The sequence below is a fragment of the Typopeltis vanoorti genome, chromosome 18 (genome assembly GCF_054136105.1).
Source record: "Typopeltis vanoorti isolate ZY-2024b chromosome 18, IOZ_Tvanoo_1.0, whole genome shotgun sequence".
Taxonomy (NCBI): Eukaryota; Metazoa; Arthropoda; class Arachnida; order Uropygi; family Thelyphonidae; genus Typopeltis; species Typopeltis vanoorti.
The window spans coordinates 25,329,633-25,348,143 of record NC_143566.1 but is presented as its reverse complement, the minus strand read 5'-3'; the positions used below and the strand labels follow the sequence as shown (position 1 = coordinate 25,348,143).

The following is an 18,511-nucleotide window of genomic DNA, read 5'->3' as shown; positions in this document are numbered from 1 at the left end:
CGGAAGAACTTAAAATAGCTAAGTACTGTTCCATAAGTGTTGACTCAATACCAGACTTGTCTCATGTTGATCAGATGTCCTTCATTGTACGATATGTGAAAGAACATGGAATTCCTGTGGAGTGTTTCATTCTAACGTAAGTCACAAATCTGAAGAGTTAAAAGAGGCGGTTTTAACTTCACTAAACGAGCTTGGAATTGATGTAGCAAATTGCAGAGGCAGGCATATGATAATGCTAGTAATATGTGAGGCAAATACACAGGACTGCAAGCAAGAATTCTTGAAATAAATCCATTGGCAGAATTCACACCGTGCGCTGGACATTCTGTCTCTAATTGGTACTTGCGCTGCCGAATCCTGTCCACACTCTTCTGCATTTTTTGATGTCCTTCAGAAACTGTACGTATTTATCACATCTTCAACACATCGGTGGAGTTTCTAAGAAAGCACTTGGAAACTTCTGCAAAATTAATCAAACGTCCTTTGCCTACTCGTTGGTCAGCTCGTGATGATGCCTGTCGGAGTTTTCGTGAGGGATGGAAGGAAATAATTTCCACTTTGTCCGAAATTGAAAATGACACCACCCAGAAGAAAGTTACGCGATGTGAAGCAAGTGGGATTCAACGGCAACTTCAGTTACTGGAGGTTGGGATCATGACCTGTCTATGGGGTGATATTCTCGCAAGAATGAATGCCACAAGCAAGAAATTACAAAGTGTAAACATTGATATAGGAACTATGTGTGAACTGTACTGGTCCCTAGAAGAATATTTCAAAGAACTAGAGTTACTCTATGAATCCTATGAAGAACAAGGTAAGAAACTCAGTGGAGTTGACTTGTATGAGGTAGAAAAAGCCCACCAGATTTTCTGATGACAGCGCAGATGAAAGTAACGAAAATGAAGACGAGTACAATCCATCAGTCAGTTTCAAAACTGATACCTATGATACAATTTTGCACAGTCTCTCATTCCAAATGAATCGAAGAAAGTGTCGTATGGAAACCTCTTGAAGGAGTTCCTGTTTCTCACAATGCATGTGATATGTGAAAAGGACGTCATAAAAGGGGGAAAAAACTTCAAGAACCCTTTTCGACTGATATTAAACCTGAATTTGTAAGCAAATGTCTGCACTTCAGAGCGCACCTGAAATCAAGTGGCCTAGAAATAAATACATTCCTACAACTTTCACAGAAAATTCGACACGAAGCCCTACAGTGTATATATCCCAATTTGGCCAGTGTCCAGATTGGGAATTTTCTATGTAAGATGGCAACAAATTGCTTAGCTGAACGATCGTTTTCTGCCCTCAAAAGGTTGAAGAACTACTACTACAACTATGACAGAAGAAAGGCTCAGCAACTTGGCAATTCTACTAATTGAGAGCGATATTACAAGGGCACTGGACTACGAGGACATGATAAATACCTTCGCCGGGCGAGCGGCAAGACGTAGAATATTCTAGGACATTATGGGTGAGTCATAATTTGTATACAGTATTTATATTACGAAATAAATAGGTTATGCATGTAAATCAACATGTTCATTAAATATGAGGGGCAGGAAATACCTAAATATGCCACTGATAATATAGACACTCGTGAACAAAATGATCTTTGAAAAGCAGTTTATTTGTTCGTCCATTACTAATGATAATATGTTCAAAATTTTCGCAAACCGCTGTGTCAATGTTTTGTTGTGCGTTAGTATTGATTATTATGCTTATATTTTATTCAATTATTAAAAATTATATTATAAAATATATTTATTTTGCTGTAAAATTATATTTCATTTTTTAAATATTAAAATAAATTGTATTTGAACCATGAAAACAAATATATTATATATATATATATATATATATATATATATATATATATATATATATATATATATATATATATATATATATATATATATATATATATATATATAATAGGGTAAGAGTTCCAGATTAAAAAAAAATAAAATAAAGCGCTCATTGGCGGTAAGTCTTGGTTTGCGAACTCTGGCTCTAGCACAATCTACACCGGCTACACTAGTGGTCTAATGTAGAGGTTGAAATGGAATTTATCATTATCAGAACCGTAACTAGACTTTTCAGCGTCTAGAGCAAAGATTATAAATCACACTTCTATCTACATTTGATAGATAAAGTGCAGCATATAGCTTTCTGCATTTATGGAGCGTACTATTGCAACTGTGCCCTAATGGTTGTACGGTTAATGTGGCCATTCTAAAGCTGTGACTTGTGTCTTACTTAGCATGCTTCCTGGAAATAACAAAATACCGACTTTACTTAAAAATACACTCTAAACACACTGAACGCATTTGAATTTTCAAAAAAAAAAAAAAAAAAAAAAAAAATTACGAATGAAGAAAATTGCAAAACTAAAATCTCTATTCCCTACCTTTTAAACTAACAAAATGATACCCACTGTAGAATATTTTATTAACATTACCTACATGGTTTACAAATAAGAAAGAATTGTTCCTTTTTTAAGTATATTTTTGACCAGTGCGCTAAGCTCTCTACTTTCATAAGTTGTCTGCTGCAATATAACATCTATCTCTCTCTCTCCCTTCCATGTGATTCAGACGGGTTGGGTCTCCTCCTAAGGAGGAGTCACGGCAAAATAATACAGCCGGTACGCCACTCCTCTGCTGCATACCTAATGGAACTATTCATGACTGTAGTCCGTGTGTGTTCACGGGATGAAACCCCCCCAGCTAAGCTGGGGAAAAACCCTACTGCCCGCGCCCAAGACCGGCCGACGGGAATCGAACCTAGAACACTCCTTCCCTAGGAATAGGGTTGCGAAGCGCACAGCTCCTAGGCTAACTGCGCGGACACAATATAACATAGATTCTATTAAATATATGAGTTCAGTGATGTCGTATAAAATTTTAAATATAGAGAGAAGAATTTGTAACCAGATAAGCAGACGAACATTATCCGAATGACAAATCAAATAACCTTGCATTCCTTGAACCAGCCTCCACTATAGGAAACGTAATTACCAATATTACCGACACATATGTCAGTGTCGTGAATTTTATAATAGGATATAATATGATAAAAAAGCAAAACTTTATTAAAAGAAAAAAAAATCTGTAATTGAAAAGCGACGTAGTTTCCTTCTATTTTTTCCCATCAACTACAAAAAAATTTATGAAGAAAAAAGACGCCCTTTTTTTTAAGGATCAAATAAAGGATTGCAAAGGATATACAACTTCGCTGAGAGTAAAATTTATGTCAAAGTTAATTCAATAATTTAAGTTATTTTAATAATCATGCTTTTTTAAGAAGAAGGTGCTAAAACAATTATTTATTTATTTTTTTTTTTTGAAAGGGATAGGAAGTGGCTAGCAGCCAAACTTGGAAATGGATCATCGAGAATGAGTAGCGAGAGGAGATTGTCTATGTTGTATCCAGGTCGTAAGCAATTTTTGTGTGGGGGGGGGGGGGGAGGCGAGTGGTCGTGCTTCAATGAAAATACAAAACTGAAGTTTAATTTACTTTAAATCACGCGACATAGTATTCTAGAAATAAAATGCGACGGTGTTATCAGTACGCATTCTTGCAGCAAATAATGTGGCATCGATATATGTTGATGGAAATAGGTAGCGGGTGAAAAAAAAAATTAATTGGACAAGTTGCATCTGGATTTTGATATTTTTCAATTTATATTAATGCAGTTTTATGCTGTTATTTTGCAGTATAAAATATTTAAGAAAGAATTAAAATTTTAAGAAAACGTGAAACGCTGTGATTCACAATATAATAATTTAGATAAAGATAAATAAATTCAGGGATGCTTACCAGATGAGGGGGGGAGTAAAAGCTAGAAAGAAGATAGACCAAATTTGTTACAAGCTAGATTTTTAAAGCTATGTGCAAGATCAGGAAATTTAATGCTAAAATTACAAATGTAGGCCAGCTGAAAAACATTAAATTGGTAACACTACACAGCAGCTGAAAAGGTTTATTGAATGCTGCTGTTCCAATGCATCGCAGAATAAGTGATGGTCATAATTCATGAAAGACATAAACTAGTGATGATGATGACGAAAAACTGATGCTTCCAAGTATTGCGCACTTCAGAAGTTGCAAAGGATAACTAATTTTCCAGGCTGTGGCTGTGTCAGTGATATTGAAAATAAAGTGGTTTTGGAACTTCCTGCTACATCAGCAGTAGAAATGTATGATCAAATTATATGCATAGGCTTGAGTCGTAGCAGTCTCAGAATGAATCTGTTTACATAAAAATCATAATTCAGGTCACGATCATCACCGTGTACTGAGAATGGTACTGATGTCTTATAGAAATCAAGAAAAAAGAGAGAAATGCGCATTAAATGAATGTCTCGTTGGCGAAAGTATCTAAATGACACTATAGTTCACTTCGCCTTCTTTTTTGTGGTATTTTTGATACACTGAATCAAAATAACGGAAGGAAACATTCATTAGCAGTACCTCGCACCTCATCGTCTGCTATTTCTTTTCGCGTGTATCATACAACTTCAGTGAATAATGCACATGAGAAGACAAATAGTCTTTACCAATATTTCAGCATTTTGTATTTTTATACTCCGCTAATTAATTTTTTTCCCATTGAAGTATGTATCCCGTCAATACTACGATTTTCACAGCAAGGAAAGTAAATAACGAATACATATCGCTTTATCCCCCCCCCCTTTCGTTGAAGTTTCCTTGATTTGAGAAGAGAGCGAGAGAGATTGTCACTTAGCAAAGTAGTAATGTTTTATTTGCTACAGAGACAAACAAATATTTTGGCTAAAAAAGAAAAAGGGTAAAAAAGGTCACGAGAAACTTACATTATCCATAAACAGTAACGAATAGGATAGGAATTCATCGAACGTCACTGAAAGTGTTAAAAAAAAACCTCATTTCACTTCCAAGGGAAGAGAAATCAAATTTACTTTGAACCATGAGAGAAAGGGCTCTTAGTCGAAAGGTGAATGACAATAAATAAATAAATAAAATAAATAGTAGTAGTTCCGTATGATAATACAACGGCCGTTAGTCCCTTTTTACGGGGAGGTACGGTTTCAATCCTCCCAAATTTTATCCAGGCTCGGAACCGGAATAACTGCCGAATCAGGCCTATGATTCGGGATACTGGGTCAGTATTCTTGACTGTAATCTGTGTGTGTTCACGGAGACGGTTTGTCTGCTTGCGGGATGAAAAACCCCAGATAAACTGGGGGGGTACCCTGCTGTCCACGCCTGAGACCGGCTAACTTGGCTATTTCTGAGGAAAATCCTTAAGCTCCTCACGTCGTCGACGGGAATCGAACCTAGGACACTCCTTCCCCAGGCATATGGTTGCGAAGCGCAAAACCACTAGGCTAACCGCGCGGACAATAAAATAAATAAATGCCTATGACTGCCTCTGTAACTAACGATTTATTAAGAATCCCAGTTTTTGTTGCCCATTGGTTCTTTTCAGATTTTAGTGCGATTTTCTCCCACCCCTAATTCAGGAATACAATAACTAGTTATTATTTAAATACAATATTAAGCAAAATTTATTAATTTAGGGTTGAATTATTATTATTATTACGTAAAATAATGCCATATAATGTAAAACATCTGAACAGTTACAGAACATTAAAAGCCGAACTATGGAAATTGTATCAGCACACTTGGAACTGCAGCAGTTGCCATCATCTCACATAAAACATATTAATCCCAGTAACAAACGCTAATTAGAAAAGAAAAAAGTTTAGTTAATCCCACTGGCTTCAGAAAAGCTAACTCAAGCTTCGAAGTCAGTGAATTACTCCACTATATCATTCATCATCCATTTTACTGCGGATTATTATTATTATTATATACAAAAAATTCTGTATAATCTTCATTGTTAACATTAGAATAATATGTGTTGTGAATACATAACATAGAGGCAAAAAAGTATTATTAAAAATTTTAATTGAAATTCAATGTAGAAAATGAACAAAATATGCACTTAGTGCTGAATTGTGTAAAATTCTAAGTCGGAATGTCACTCAAGATGATTACTGAATATGTGCGAATATTTTAGAAATCGATTATTATTATTTTTGTTATTATTATTTAATAAGTACTGTATAATACGTGCTTGGTTTTTAATCCCTGTTAAAATTACATTTGCACTCATAGTGCTGGGCCACCCGAAGAAGGACCGTTACAGGTTGGATTCCAGTCCTCGACTAGAGGAACTTTTTCTTAAGTATTTGTTCAACCGGTGTCCGAATTAATCTCTCTCTTTGGTATAGGCAAGTAAGGATTTTTTTTTTTCCAATCGGAAAGCAAGTTTTAATCCTGCAACGAAAAAAAAAAAAATCGACCGTAGAACTCGTACCATTTCAGACATAATACGTAACTCTTATGATTTAGGGCCACGAAATGGAGGTAGTTTTTTTGCCAGAGAAAGCCTTGTTTCATTAATAGCCTCAAACTCAGAAGTCACTGAAAGTTGAAGGTGGAGAATGGCATTCTGTCTAAAAAAGAGCTCCATTTGCTCTCTTAGGGAAACAAATAATTTGTTTTTTATTTATTTAAGTTTTTAATTATGCAATGTTTAAAAGAAAATATATTTGGTCTCTTTCATAATATTCATATGAGGAAATCTTGGATGAGATAGTGATCTGAATTACCAAGAAGACTGATCAACTGAACAGTGGATCCGAATGGAGAAGGTGGTTAAGAATACTGCATTGCTCGAAAATTATGACATTATCTATTGTTAATCCTATGGCTTGCTCATGTAAATAATATAACAAAAGCAGATACTCAGGACTGAACTACTAGGAACATTTGTCTAAATAACTTGGCTGCAAGCAGATCGAAACGGAAAGCTATTGCTCATGACACACATTCAACCCAGACTTAGGCTGATAGGGATGAAGAAAGAATGCGGATGAGCTGGAAGGACTTATCCAACCAAACTGTAAGCAAATACAGACTGTAATCTGTATTTGCTTAAATCACACAGATTTAAGCATATCTCTTCCCTAGTTAGAAAAGACAACTGATATAAAAGAAAAGTTGGTTCGTTTTGGCTGTTTAAACAGCAGAGTAAGAAATGAATACTAGATTTCTGCTCAGGAAAGGCTAGTACCATGTTCCAACATAAATACACGTTGATTATTTATTGTTTCCAGTGATATCTTTACATTGTTTTAAAACGGGAAGTATTAAGAAGAATCAGTCACGCAACTTTCAGAAGTGAACTGTAGACGCAGATATACAAATATTATGTCGGAAAAAGGAAAAGCTGATGAAACACTGATCGTTTCAACGAGCGATGCATGTTGTGAAGTTGTTTGCAGAGACAGAACAATTAGAACTTCATGGTGGATATCAAAATCGGTGATATTATACTCAGCTATTTACGCGGAAATAAAACAAATGTGAGACACCTATATGAGAATTATAAGAAAAATGGGGGGGGGGAGGGATGATCAGCTGGCAGAGTCATATTTTGGAAAGGATTTTGATACTGTTTTTCAAAAAAAGTGTGAGCAGACAATCTAATTTAGCATGAGCACTCAAAATAGGACAAAATAAGTTAGCAAACCGATTTCGGATGCCAGGAAAAGAAACCCGAGTTGTTCCTTGTTATTAGAATTACGGCTGAAGTAACTAAGGCCATAGGGCCTGCGTATTATTTTTGTTAATTGCATGTATTTTTTTAACTTAGTAAAGAAGTTAGTAAACTCAATTAGTCCTAGCGTATCCTGTACACCCTATGAAGTTATATATCAGGATTGCAATTATTATAATAATGGTAGTTTTACTGATAGATATGTATCTTGTGTATAAGAGGGTGGATGTTGGAATGTTAAATGGTTGGCTCACTGGGTTTCTGAATGTCAGAGACTGTCTTACAGGAGTGAATCAATGTTGCATTGTATATTTTGCATGGGCAATATTAATGTATGGATATGTCTGCATCATATGCGTAATAGAGGATCTTGCCTCCAAACAGAAGGTACTTGATATCATAAACATAAATATTAAAGGTGAAGAATAGAGAAACCGTTACCTATCGGACTCTGTAATTATAACGCAGTTGTAAATTGCGTGTGTTTTGTTTTCTGTTTTGTAAGTAATTTTTAAACCGGCTGAAATGAAATTTTCGTATTCTTCTATAACTTAGCGATGTTTCAGGTTTTTGGTAAGAAGTAACTTCTCTTGAAAATTTTCTTCACAAGAAAATAGGAGATTTCGGATAGCGCAGGTGTTTTTCTATGATTATTCTAAGTGTACCAACCATCCGGATGTCGATAAACGTGCGCTGTTGCTATTGGTATTATATAAGAGCGCGAGCGCATGGAACGAAACACCTGCCATATCAAATACTCCCACTGTGATCCACTTAAGACAAAAGTTTTTCTAATCGCGTTTCCGTAAAAACATTAGTACTTACATATGTTGTTTCAGATAAGGGTTTATTGAATGAGAGTGGGCGTTATTCTCAATATTCTCTAGCAATATGTTTCCTTGCTTTTTTTTAAAATCGCAAATCTTCTGAGAATCTGTTGGACGTTGGATTTCATTGCCGTCCGCCTCTTCCGTTGTAAAGAATGAATGTCGCTATAGCCAGCAGTTTCTTTATGTTTTTCAAGTTTTATTTGATAGGATGCGAATGGTGCGGTGGAGGTGGGGGGGGGATTTATACTGCCTTTGAAAAATAATTCTCTAGTACACGACACTCTGTTGCAACAATAGGTGTATTTGGCTGCAGCAAGTAGTGCATGAAATAATATTTTTTTTATTACTTTGGGATTTGGGAAATTTGCATATTCCACGCCTTGCTTGATACTCAATTTTTCCCTCGTGGATACGATGAAGGCAACTGAAAAGCAGACGTATTGGATATACCACATCCGACATGATAAAAAACTTAAGTTTAATGATCCTGATGTTTATTTATATTTCCGATCTCTTTAAATTTCTAAACATCTATAAGAATTTAAACATCTATAATAATAATAATTTATTAATGATATTTAATCTTCCAATGTATTGCTTTAGTATTTACTGAATTATCAAGACTGTTGTTTATTCTTTTTCACGTCATATTGTTAAACCACTAGGCTTACCATATCGTTATGACGTCATGTGTGGTCTTGTAGCAATTCATAATCTTCAAGACAAGCAGATGGTCATTGGTGTACGGTCAGATGTTTCATGGATGCTTACTGTAGGCTACCCTTCTTTTTCTCTTTTATGGCTGACGACTGGCAGACACCACTTCAGTTGACGTAAGTATTATTGCGAGTCTATGTGTTCTGAGGTGATTGGAATCAACTATTTTCATGCAGTATCCTTCAATATTCCTCGTTTATTAATAATCTTATTCTTAACAGAAGTAGAATATTTCTTTCAGCAAATATTTACTGTAAGTAAAAGTGGCCATTTTTAATCAACAGGGGGCATTGTTGTCTTGATACCTCTCACAAAAACATTGTCATTCTGTTCAGAATTGCTTTGATTTGCTTATATTCACATACAGTTATTGTTATTATTTTTTTTTTAAAGTTATATGTCCGTCCAGTCGAATTTCTTGCCGAACATTCTTGCAGATCCCACTTTTTAAATAACCGAAGATGAGTTAGCCGGCAGTTTTTTTCTTCTCAGAAATTCGACCAAAGAACAGGCAAACTGGAAGATAATATACTGCCGAGGCATGGATGTTTTGTCCGTAATTCCAGTCAGGTGTCATCTTGATACAGGAGATTGCCTATTATGGATCTTTACCTGAGATCCATAATGTGAAGTAGAAAGATAAGATGGTAAAGCTCTAATCTCTTCCATCTCGCAGTTAGTATCCTACGTCTGTAGATATGTAGGTGTTCTTGGGGTCGGTTTGCCTGTTTTGAGCGAGGAAAAACCCGGGTTTTCTGGAGAAAAATCCTTCACTACCGAATGAGACCGGATTACTCACCTTTGATTGAAAATCCTTGGAAAAAGTTCCTCGCGGCATAGATGGGATTCGAACCAGGTTTTTCCAACCAAAAGGTTTCGTCGAAACCACCTGAACTAAGGAGCTCTCCACTCAAACCAATCTGTTTTAAATATCTCGCTTGGTGGAATAGCGAAGTACATTATTTGTAACGAAACGGATTAGTGTGGTTAGACAAAAAGGGAGGAAAATAACAGAAAATTCGACTCTGGAGGCAATTTTTCTTAAGTTCTTTAAGCAAATAACTTTTAGCTATCTCTCAGGACTCAACAGTCTCATTCTCTCTCTCTCTCTTTCTTCCTATCCTGTTGGACAAACTTTTGTAATAATTCCCATCATTTGAACCTTTTCTTTTGTCCTTCATTCTTTAATTTAACAATCTTTCCATTATAAATCAAAGCTACATTTCAAATGCTCTGTTTTATTTGATGTTATTGATCTATACGTATTCTTCAAAATGTTTTAACAAACTCCGAATTGTGTTCCCTTTTTTGATCAGCTTAGTCATAAACTACAGGTATATTACTAGTGTGCATGCATTCCTCACTCATTCTTGAGTAGGACAAAAAAAAACGATACTACCAAGTGCACATATTCTGCATTCATTCGATGTGAACAAGGTATACAAAAAGGAAGAAAACCTTCATTCTCGAAGTCAAGCTTTTGTTTTTATTTATTATTATTATTTTTTTCATTGCTATTATTATTTCTGCCATTCGAACCATCTAATGACGCATGCAAATTCTACCTGCCTCAAGAATTTATTTTTTGGTCTCACATTAATACTAAACATGTCACAGATAAGTTTAGGCATGTTAAACTTCCACTTACAGTCTAGTTTAAGGTGGCAAGTACTGTATATCATCTGTAGATTGTGTGTGTGTGGGGTGTGTGTGTGTGTGTGTGGGTGGGTGGGTGGGTGGGTGTTCAGGGGAATGATTTGACTGTTTTCTGAAGAAAAAAAACTGAGTTACCGGTGGGACACCAGTAACTCATTTTCAAAGAATTAACCGAATCCAACTCCATATGAACCCTGTTAACATATTTTACTTGACGAGTCTATAAGGTTCCTCTGGTACTGCAATGGGAATGAATCCCCGCTCGTTTTTAACTAAAGGGCATCGTCACTAACGTTAAGTCAAGCTACTAGCACTCAATGCTGAGCAACATCACTTCCTGCCTGAAATCTACTAATAGGATTAATTCAGCTCTCCCGGTGAATCATTTCTTGCACTTGATCATCCAAAGAATACAATTAAAAAAAAACAAATAAAAGTTACTGAACTTTGTTTAAACCATCCTTTAAAACTGCAGTTACGTTTCACCACTGGATTTTATACTTGAACCTCTAGTACATCTGCTACTCAAAACGTTTTAATTTCCTATTGCTGCTGTACTATTTTCTCCGTCACATTAACTTCGAGCAGAGCTGGTTACTGTCTTACTAATAGTGGGGCTCACCGTGTGCCTATCGATGCTCTACTTCACCCAGATATACTCTCGTGGTGATGCAGTCTTCACGCTCGAAGTGTGTCCACCGTAACTCGATCATTTCGCCTATTCATATCGATCGATGGATAAGGCAATAGACATGACTGCCATTGATTTATTTATTCTTATTACAGATGTTATCATTACTACAGAACATCTGTGAAGCCCAGTGAGTCACAATGTGCACAAGAAGACGAGTATTAGTAGGTAATAACGGTATTACAAGCACCCCGAAAGTCATATCGCTTGACCGCTGGAATTATATTCCACCAAGAAATGATTTGCTGTCAGTCGAAGTGATTAATTTAAGCCTCTGAAGCATTTTGGAAAATTAAAAAAAAATAAAACTAAACTATAGCTTAAGCTAATGTATGGTAATTATGTAATTTAACTCTAAATTCTATTGACACTGTTACATCGTTAAAAATAGAAATTAATTATATAAGAATCATTTATTGGTTGTTTTTTTTATATATAAATGTAAAGATCATTAACAGTCTCAAATAAAATTTCGAACGGCTGAATTAAACACTATTTTCCCTCTCCCGCTTTCTTCAACTAAACTTCAGCTAACGCAATGGAATTATGTCGAAAATGAAAGAGATGGTAAAAAGCAGGTACTTATTCGCAAAGGATTTAATATTTGAGTGAAGTTTTAAAATTACTTATTGGATATTTGTCTCCCATAAATTTGTTCATCTTCAAAAATACTGATGGGGAGAGGCAAGGAACTCCGGTTTTTCCTAATATCTATAATTAGCAGATTATCTAGTATGCTTTTTTTTTTCACTTAAAGAAAAGAAATGAAAGCTAAGGTTTATATAAAAAGTATAGCGTGCTCCCTTTGGGAAATAAAAAGGCGTAAAGAATTGTTTATTTTATATATATATATATATATATATATATATATACATATATACACATACATACATATATATATATATTTTTTTTAAATGAGTCTTCGACTTAACTTGTTTTACTTCATCTTTCCTTTCAAGCTTATCTAAACCAGTATTCTTTATTATTAAAATTATTTACTGGATACAGGTAAATATGGATTTTCAATTTATACGAAAGAATATTAAATATAATAGTTTATAATAATTAGATTGCGAACACGACAAAAATTTGGCAAATATAGTAAGCGACGTATTTTTTAATCTTTATATCCTTTATAGATTGAAACACACACACACACACACACACACACACACACACACACACACACACACACACACACACACACACACACACACACACCTCTTGAGTTTAGCCAAAACCACAGAAAATGAGAGGAGGGGGGGTGTTAGTTAAACCACTGAAAGGAATAAAAGTATTTTCAGTCAATCACATAGTAAAATTGGAAATAAAGAAGATAAATTTGGTGCTGGTAAGCCTAACGGTTCTCTTGATATAACCTTTCGGCTGAATGGAATTATAGCAGACACAAATAATGCCTTTTGGGATAGCCTACTAAGTGCATTAATTGTAAATGTTACACAGCAGAATTATCAGTTTTATAGGAAGGAAAACGCGAGTTCCTGGAAGGGAAAAAAAATGCTTCACCTCCGTATGAGACCTAATTCACATTCAACTGAAAAACCCTTATAACTGTTCTTCGCACCCTGTATAGAATTCGAACCCAAGTCTTTCCAACATAAAAGTAAATATCGCGACTACCAAAGACTTTAAAAGCCAAAAAAAATAATCATCTGGAGGTAGAGTACCCAACGGATCAAAATTTAGGATCTTCCAACAGTGAAATATGAGTGCAATAGAAAGTTTCTGTCAAAGTAGATAAAAGAGTTTGCGATATATTAGAATTTTTAATAAGTTCCTATTACAAAAAACTGTATTTTTTAAAAATTCTATTTTCTGACTTCGCACTAAAAACAGTGCGAAGTGGGACTACTTACTATAGTCCCACATTAAGGACCACAAGAGGCTTAAGCCCCAACAATATCCTGTGCTATCCAACTGCAATCCTGGAGGATTCGTGAAGTCATTTTCTGATAAGCCCTCCAAGCCGCCAGTGTGCTCTGCAAGGCACGCAAATAGAGTATCTTGAAATCAGCTCGAAGAGAGAGAGAGAGAGTCCATATAACTTTGCTGACATCATACACCTTTGAAGGATACAGTTGTAGAGGTAAATTTTGACACAATGCGGTGTTCATCCTGAAGAACATTAACACTAATACTGCAGGTGGGCCGAGTTAGATAATCTGTGTTGCCCCAGCGCTAGACCAAATATGAATTTTTTTTTCGAATATTCCACATCTATTTACAGGATTACTGAGCTGAGGATTACAGGTTTCTGTAATCCTCAGCCTTTGCGACTCCAACCCAGCACACTTTACCAAAGCGATTTTATATTATTTCTGTTATATATATTTTTTTAAAAAAGGACCAATTCGGTCCTTTTTTAAAAAAATCAGATCACTTCAGCACCACTTTGAAATTCGTCCTTTGAATTATTTTCTAATATTTCATGTTGTCTGAAGAAAGAGCGGATCTACGTATCTATATGAGTAATTAAATAAGCTATTCAGACACTTATATGGTCTGGATAGTGCTAATGAATACACCATTACTTTTAAGACAGGCATCATCTGAGAGAACTACATTTTTATGACTTCTACGAAAGTGTTTTTTCTGAAAAAAATTTACGAAATTTCATGTCTTATTAAAGAATTTAACACTAAATTTCCATATAATAACGGTTTTTGCACTTATTTTTTTTCCAGGAAATAAACTTCACAAAATGTAGCATCATCTGATAGCAAATTATAAATATTTTTCATACGAAATAATTTAACGTGTTGTCCACCATGGGGATCAGTTGTTCTGCTGCTGCTGCTGCTCAGAAAAATGGAGCCGCTCCGTCCGGAACCAGAGAGTGAGCATTGAATATTTCGAATTAGTTAATTACTATCTGCAATTAACAAAATCTACAGCTTTTATTATTTTATTTTATTGTTTGCATGTTACATTTTAAATTAGTTTAATCTCTGCTAAAAACTTGATGTTTTATCACAGATCTCCATTCCCGGATCTTAGTATGTCAGACACTGAAGAAGTTTCGTCCAGAGCTCCTTCGTTATTTTTAAGAGAAAACGAAAAACAAAGGATTGTCGATTTGATTACTGAAAGAAGAGTATCAGGGAGAACAGGAAGCGTAAGTTCGATATAGTTATCTTTCTGGTCAATTGGAATAATAACGCGATTTTGCCAAAAAAAAAATTTGTTTGGACCACCCACTTCACTGATAATTTACTTAAGTTGAATTTTTAAAGGGGAGGGTGTTCCTAAATAGCTGCTTTCTTGGTGATACAATTTTTTTTCGTTGAATTAGATGTAAACTTCATTTATAAGCATGCTGTAATACAGTATCATACGAGATTTTTCTGTTTGTTTTCATGGAGAGTTTCTAAATGTGGACAAGCAATCAATATCTAACTGACAACGCAGATGTCTTCGTACGCTATTAAAAAAGGCTATTGTCGACTGGGCAATGTACCCAGCTCTCCAACCAACAAGTTACGAGTTCGAACCCCGCAGTGGGCATGGATGTGTGTATAACTGTCATTAGGTGGAGGATGAATTTCATCGACCGGTGAAACATCATCACCCATGATCTTTCTAACATATTCGAATAATATGTTAGAGACGCTGCTACCATTAATACTTCGCCAAAGTAATTCATGCCAAGAAGCTACAGAATCACTCAAGACTACAGCAAAAGAAAACAGTAAATCTTGAAGTAATCCGTGTATCCATCAGGATGCTTCCTTTATTTTAACTCCTTACCGGGAAGATGAAAGAAATGAAGTATGCTTTATGTCTACCCGCACACGTGTATCTTTCAGAATCCTTTATTTGACTCATATTGCAAAGCAGTGAAATTCATACTTAACGAATAAAGCAATCAAGTTCCCTAAAAGCATATAAAAATTATAACACAAGTTATAATTTTTATATAACATGACAGGCATTAAATATCATGCATGATAGGCAATCATAATTAACCACAGTCAAAAGCCTACATTTCACAATCCAAACTAGAAAAGGTGCGTGTTATATTAATAACAGATTTTAGTTACTTATATACACTGGTGTACAAACGCTAAGGAGGCACCACATTTTTACCTGTATATGAAAAAATGTTCATGACTACAGCCAAATGTGGATACGCATTTATTGCCAGCATACTAAAAATTATATTACACAAAAAAATGTTATAAATTTTGTAGAAGTTAAATTGCAAAACCTTTTTGGCAAAATTTACAACTTTCCTAAGGACGTAGTTAAGGAATTAATGTATAGCGCTTACAAAAAAACTATATGGAGAGACATTTCGGAATGGAATATGTCCATCCCGAACTGGGATGCCACTCTCACAACGTCGTACCATGCTTGCCACCAAGTGAGTCTGGAGTTCTTCAGGCAAACTGGCCCATTCCTCCTTCAGAGTAAGAATAAAGCCTCGTTTGTTTTTCTGCAGGGGAATTTCGAGCAGCAATGTGTCTTCCTATTGAATCCCAAATGTGTTCTATTGGGTTAAGATCTGCGTGTGCTGGCCACTCGATTCGAATAATATCCTCTGAATCCAGAAGTATCTTCACTGTTCGTGTACGATGTGGTGCGGCATTGTCATCCATAAAAATGAATTCTTCGCCTACAGCGCCACGAAACAATCGAACACGAACATTGAAGAACTTCGTTGCAATATCGTTCACTAGTCATAGTCCTTTTTTCCAGCAAATGTAGCTCGGTGCGTCCATTAAGCATAATGCCTTCCCGCACCATGACCCCAGCACCACCGTATCTATCCCTTTCAAGAACATTCTCGCTATGATGAGCAGTACCAATTTCAAGTCAGATCAAGTGTTGTCTAAAATCTGAGGAAAGATTAAAACAACTCTCATCTATAAAGAATACATTAGCCCCATTGGTATCTTGTCCAATTTTTATGGGTACAATACTACTGAAAATGTTTTGTACAATGAGCTGTGAATAAAGGGACGCAGACTACAGGAGGTTCTGGCGTATAGGCTTACTTGTCGCAAACGTCTTGTCACAGTTTGTCGAGATATCCACGTACCTGTGCTTGAATGGAGCCGCCATGCAAGCTGACCTGCCGTGGTGCTTCGTTTACGTTCTGATGTTATAACCAAAAATCTGTCTTCATGTCTAGTGGTAGGGCGAGGGCGACCTCTTAGCAAACGTCCGGAACACATTCCATTGGTCTGAAATGCTGTACAGGGCCTGGATACGATGCTAAGTGAGATTCCAAACTCTTTGGCATTATCAGTATTTCTTAGACCTTCTTCAAACTTTCCAATAATTCTTTCCCGCATGAAATCATCTAGATGATGTCTTTGGAGACATCACAAGACATCCAAGTTTGCAATTTTATTCCTTCACGAAAAGAGCTTCCTTCAAACGTAAGGTTAGTTAGTGCAGCCCTTTGCCTTTTATTCTGTTCAGTGCTACCACGTGACCCCTTTGCGCGCGATTCGAAAGTTTGAATGTGTACTCGCTTTCTATCCGAAATAGTCAGCTATACAAATTGCCACAAGCTGATTCGTTCTGAATTTGCGGTTGTAATATTCAAAAATAGTGTTCGTCCTTAGGTTTTGGAGAAACGCCCAAAATTGTAGTAACCGTATATACCTATATGTTATTCTTTAGGCATCTATATTATATTATATATACCACGGCACTAATGTGTTCTGTAGATTGCCGACAATTCGTGGATGGTTTCACATAAAAAATACAACATATATGCGTGCATGATTTTAACGAAAAGAGAAAAAAAAAATTTCGGAATCACAGGTCTAGACCAATAAATTATAACGACGAATAGTTACACGTTCTCAAAATAAAAGCCCACTCTTACACAAGGCTATGCAAATATTTTCAAGGATTCGTGGTGATAACCGTATACGCAATTACTGAGTGCATTGCTCTTTCATAATTAAGTTTACTGCGATATTTCCAGACAGTATCTGAACTGGGGGATTTATTTTTTACGAGTTAAATTTGTGTCTTTCCAGGTAATATCCGAAGCAGCCGATATTCCTGATCTGCGCTTATTTCCTGAAAAAATCAGAAATCTCGTGATGGGAAGAGTAGAAGAGGTGGCCATGCAATCCTCTCATCTCAAGGAAATATCCATATACATCTGTGCCGACTACGAAGGTATGAAAGAATGTGCTAGATTGTCATATTTTGCTTCCTTTTAAATTCTTAATGTAGCAGTTAATAACTACTCACTTCCGTTGATGCTTCAGTTCAGAATTATGAAAATGCTGAGCTAAACGGAACTTAAAAATGAATATTATACAGTTTTATTAACATAAACGCAATGTATAAGTTTTATTTATTTAATTCTGTAGACACAGAAGTAGAGCGGGATGCTCTTACCGAGAAGGTGTTGCCAGAGCTAAGACGTTATTGTGCTAATATGGATTACGATCTTAATGTGATCGACCTTCACTTTGGAGTACCGGGGGATTCTCTGGACAACCATACCTTTAGAGAGATTTGTCTGAAAACTTTGGACAATTTGATGCGCCAAGGTCGTTTCATCTCATTAGTAAGTATGACGTCAGCAGTGATAACAGTAAGTGGTCAGCGATAAGCTGGCTTCAGTTTTATTTATTTTTTTTTATGAAAATCTCACTGACAAAAGTTTGTAAACCTGTTGTATAGTGGATAAGTTTGGATTATTTTTGGTCAGATAATCCAGAACCCTGCTCTCTAGAGATCAAATATGATACTTTTTTTTTATCTTATTGTCGACCTGCAAACGTCTTGGAGCAAGCCACGTTTCTGCTTCGCAAATGGTTCACCCTGCGCTTTATTTGCATGTTCAAATCTATTGAAATATATAAGTCAAAAGTGTTGAATAATAGCTTCCATATTCAACACTCTTCAGCAGATTTGGTACCTTTTGCACTGTTGCTTTAGAGATGTAGTAATAACGTGTCTGTACATGATATTAATAAATGTTAAACCTTGGAAAATAAGGTTGACTTGAGC

The 18,511-nt window shown here is 35.7% G+C and overlaps 1 protein-coding gene across 1 annotated transcript in view; it reads left to right on the top strand.

Moving 5' to 3' along the window:
* Positions 1–687: 687 nt before the first annotated feature.
* The window catches only part of LOC150096553 (NACHT and WD repeat domain-containing protein 2-like), a 33,598-nt gene continuing 15,774 nt past the window's right edge, over positions 688–18,511 (top strand). Inside the window, exons 1-4 of the mRNA XM_090408636.1 lie at positions 688–814; positions 9,108–9,214; positions 17,524–17,668; positions 17,866–18,065. Of these exons, the coding sequence (XP_090264762.1) occupies positions 688–814; positions 9,108–9,214; positions 17,524–17,668; positions 17,866–18,065 (579 nt within the window). The remainder of the gene's footprint in view (positions 815–9,107; positions 9,215–17,523; positions 17,669–17,865; positions 18,066–18,511) is intronic.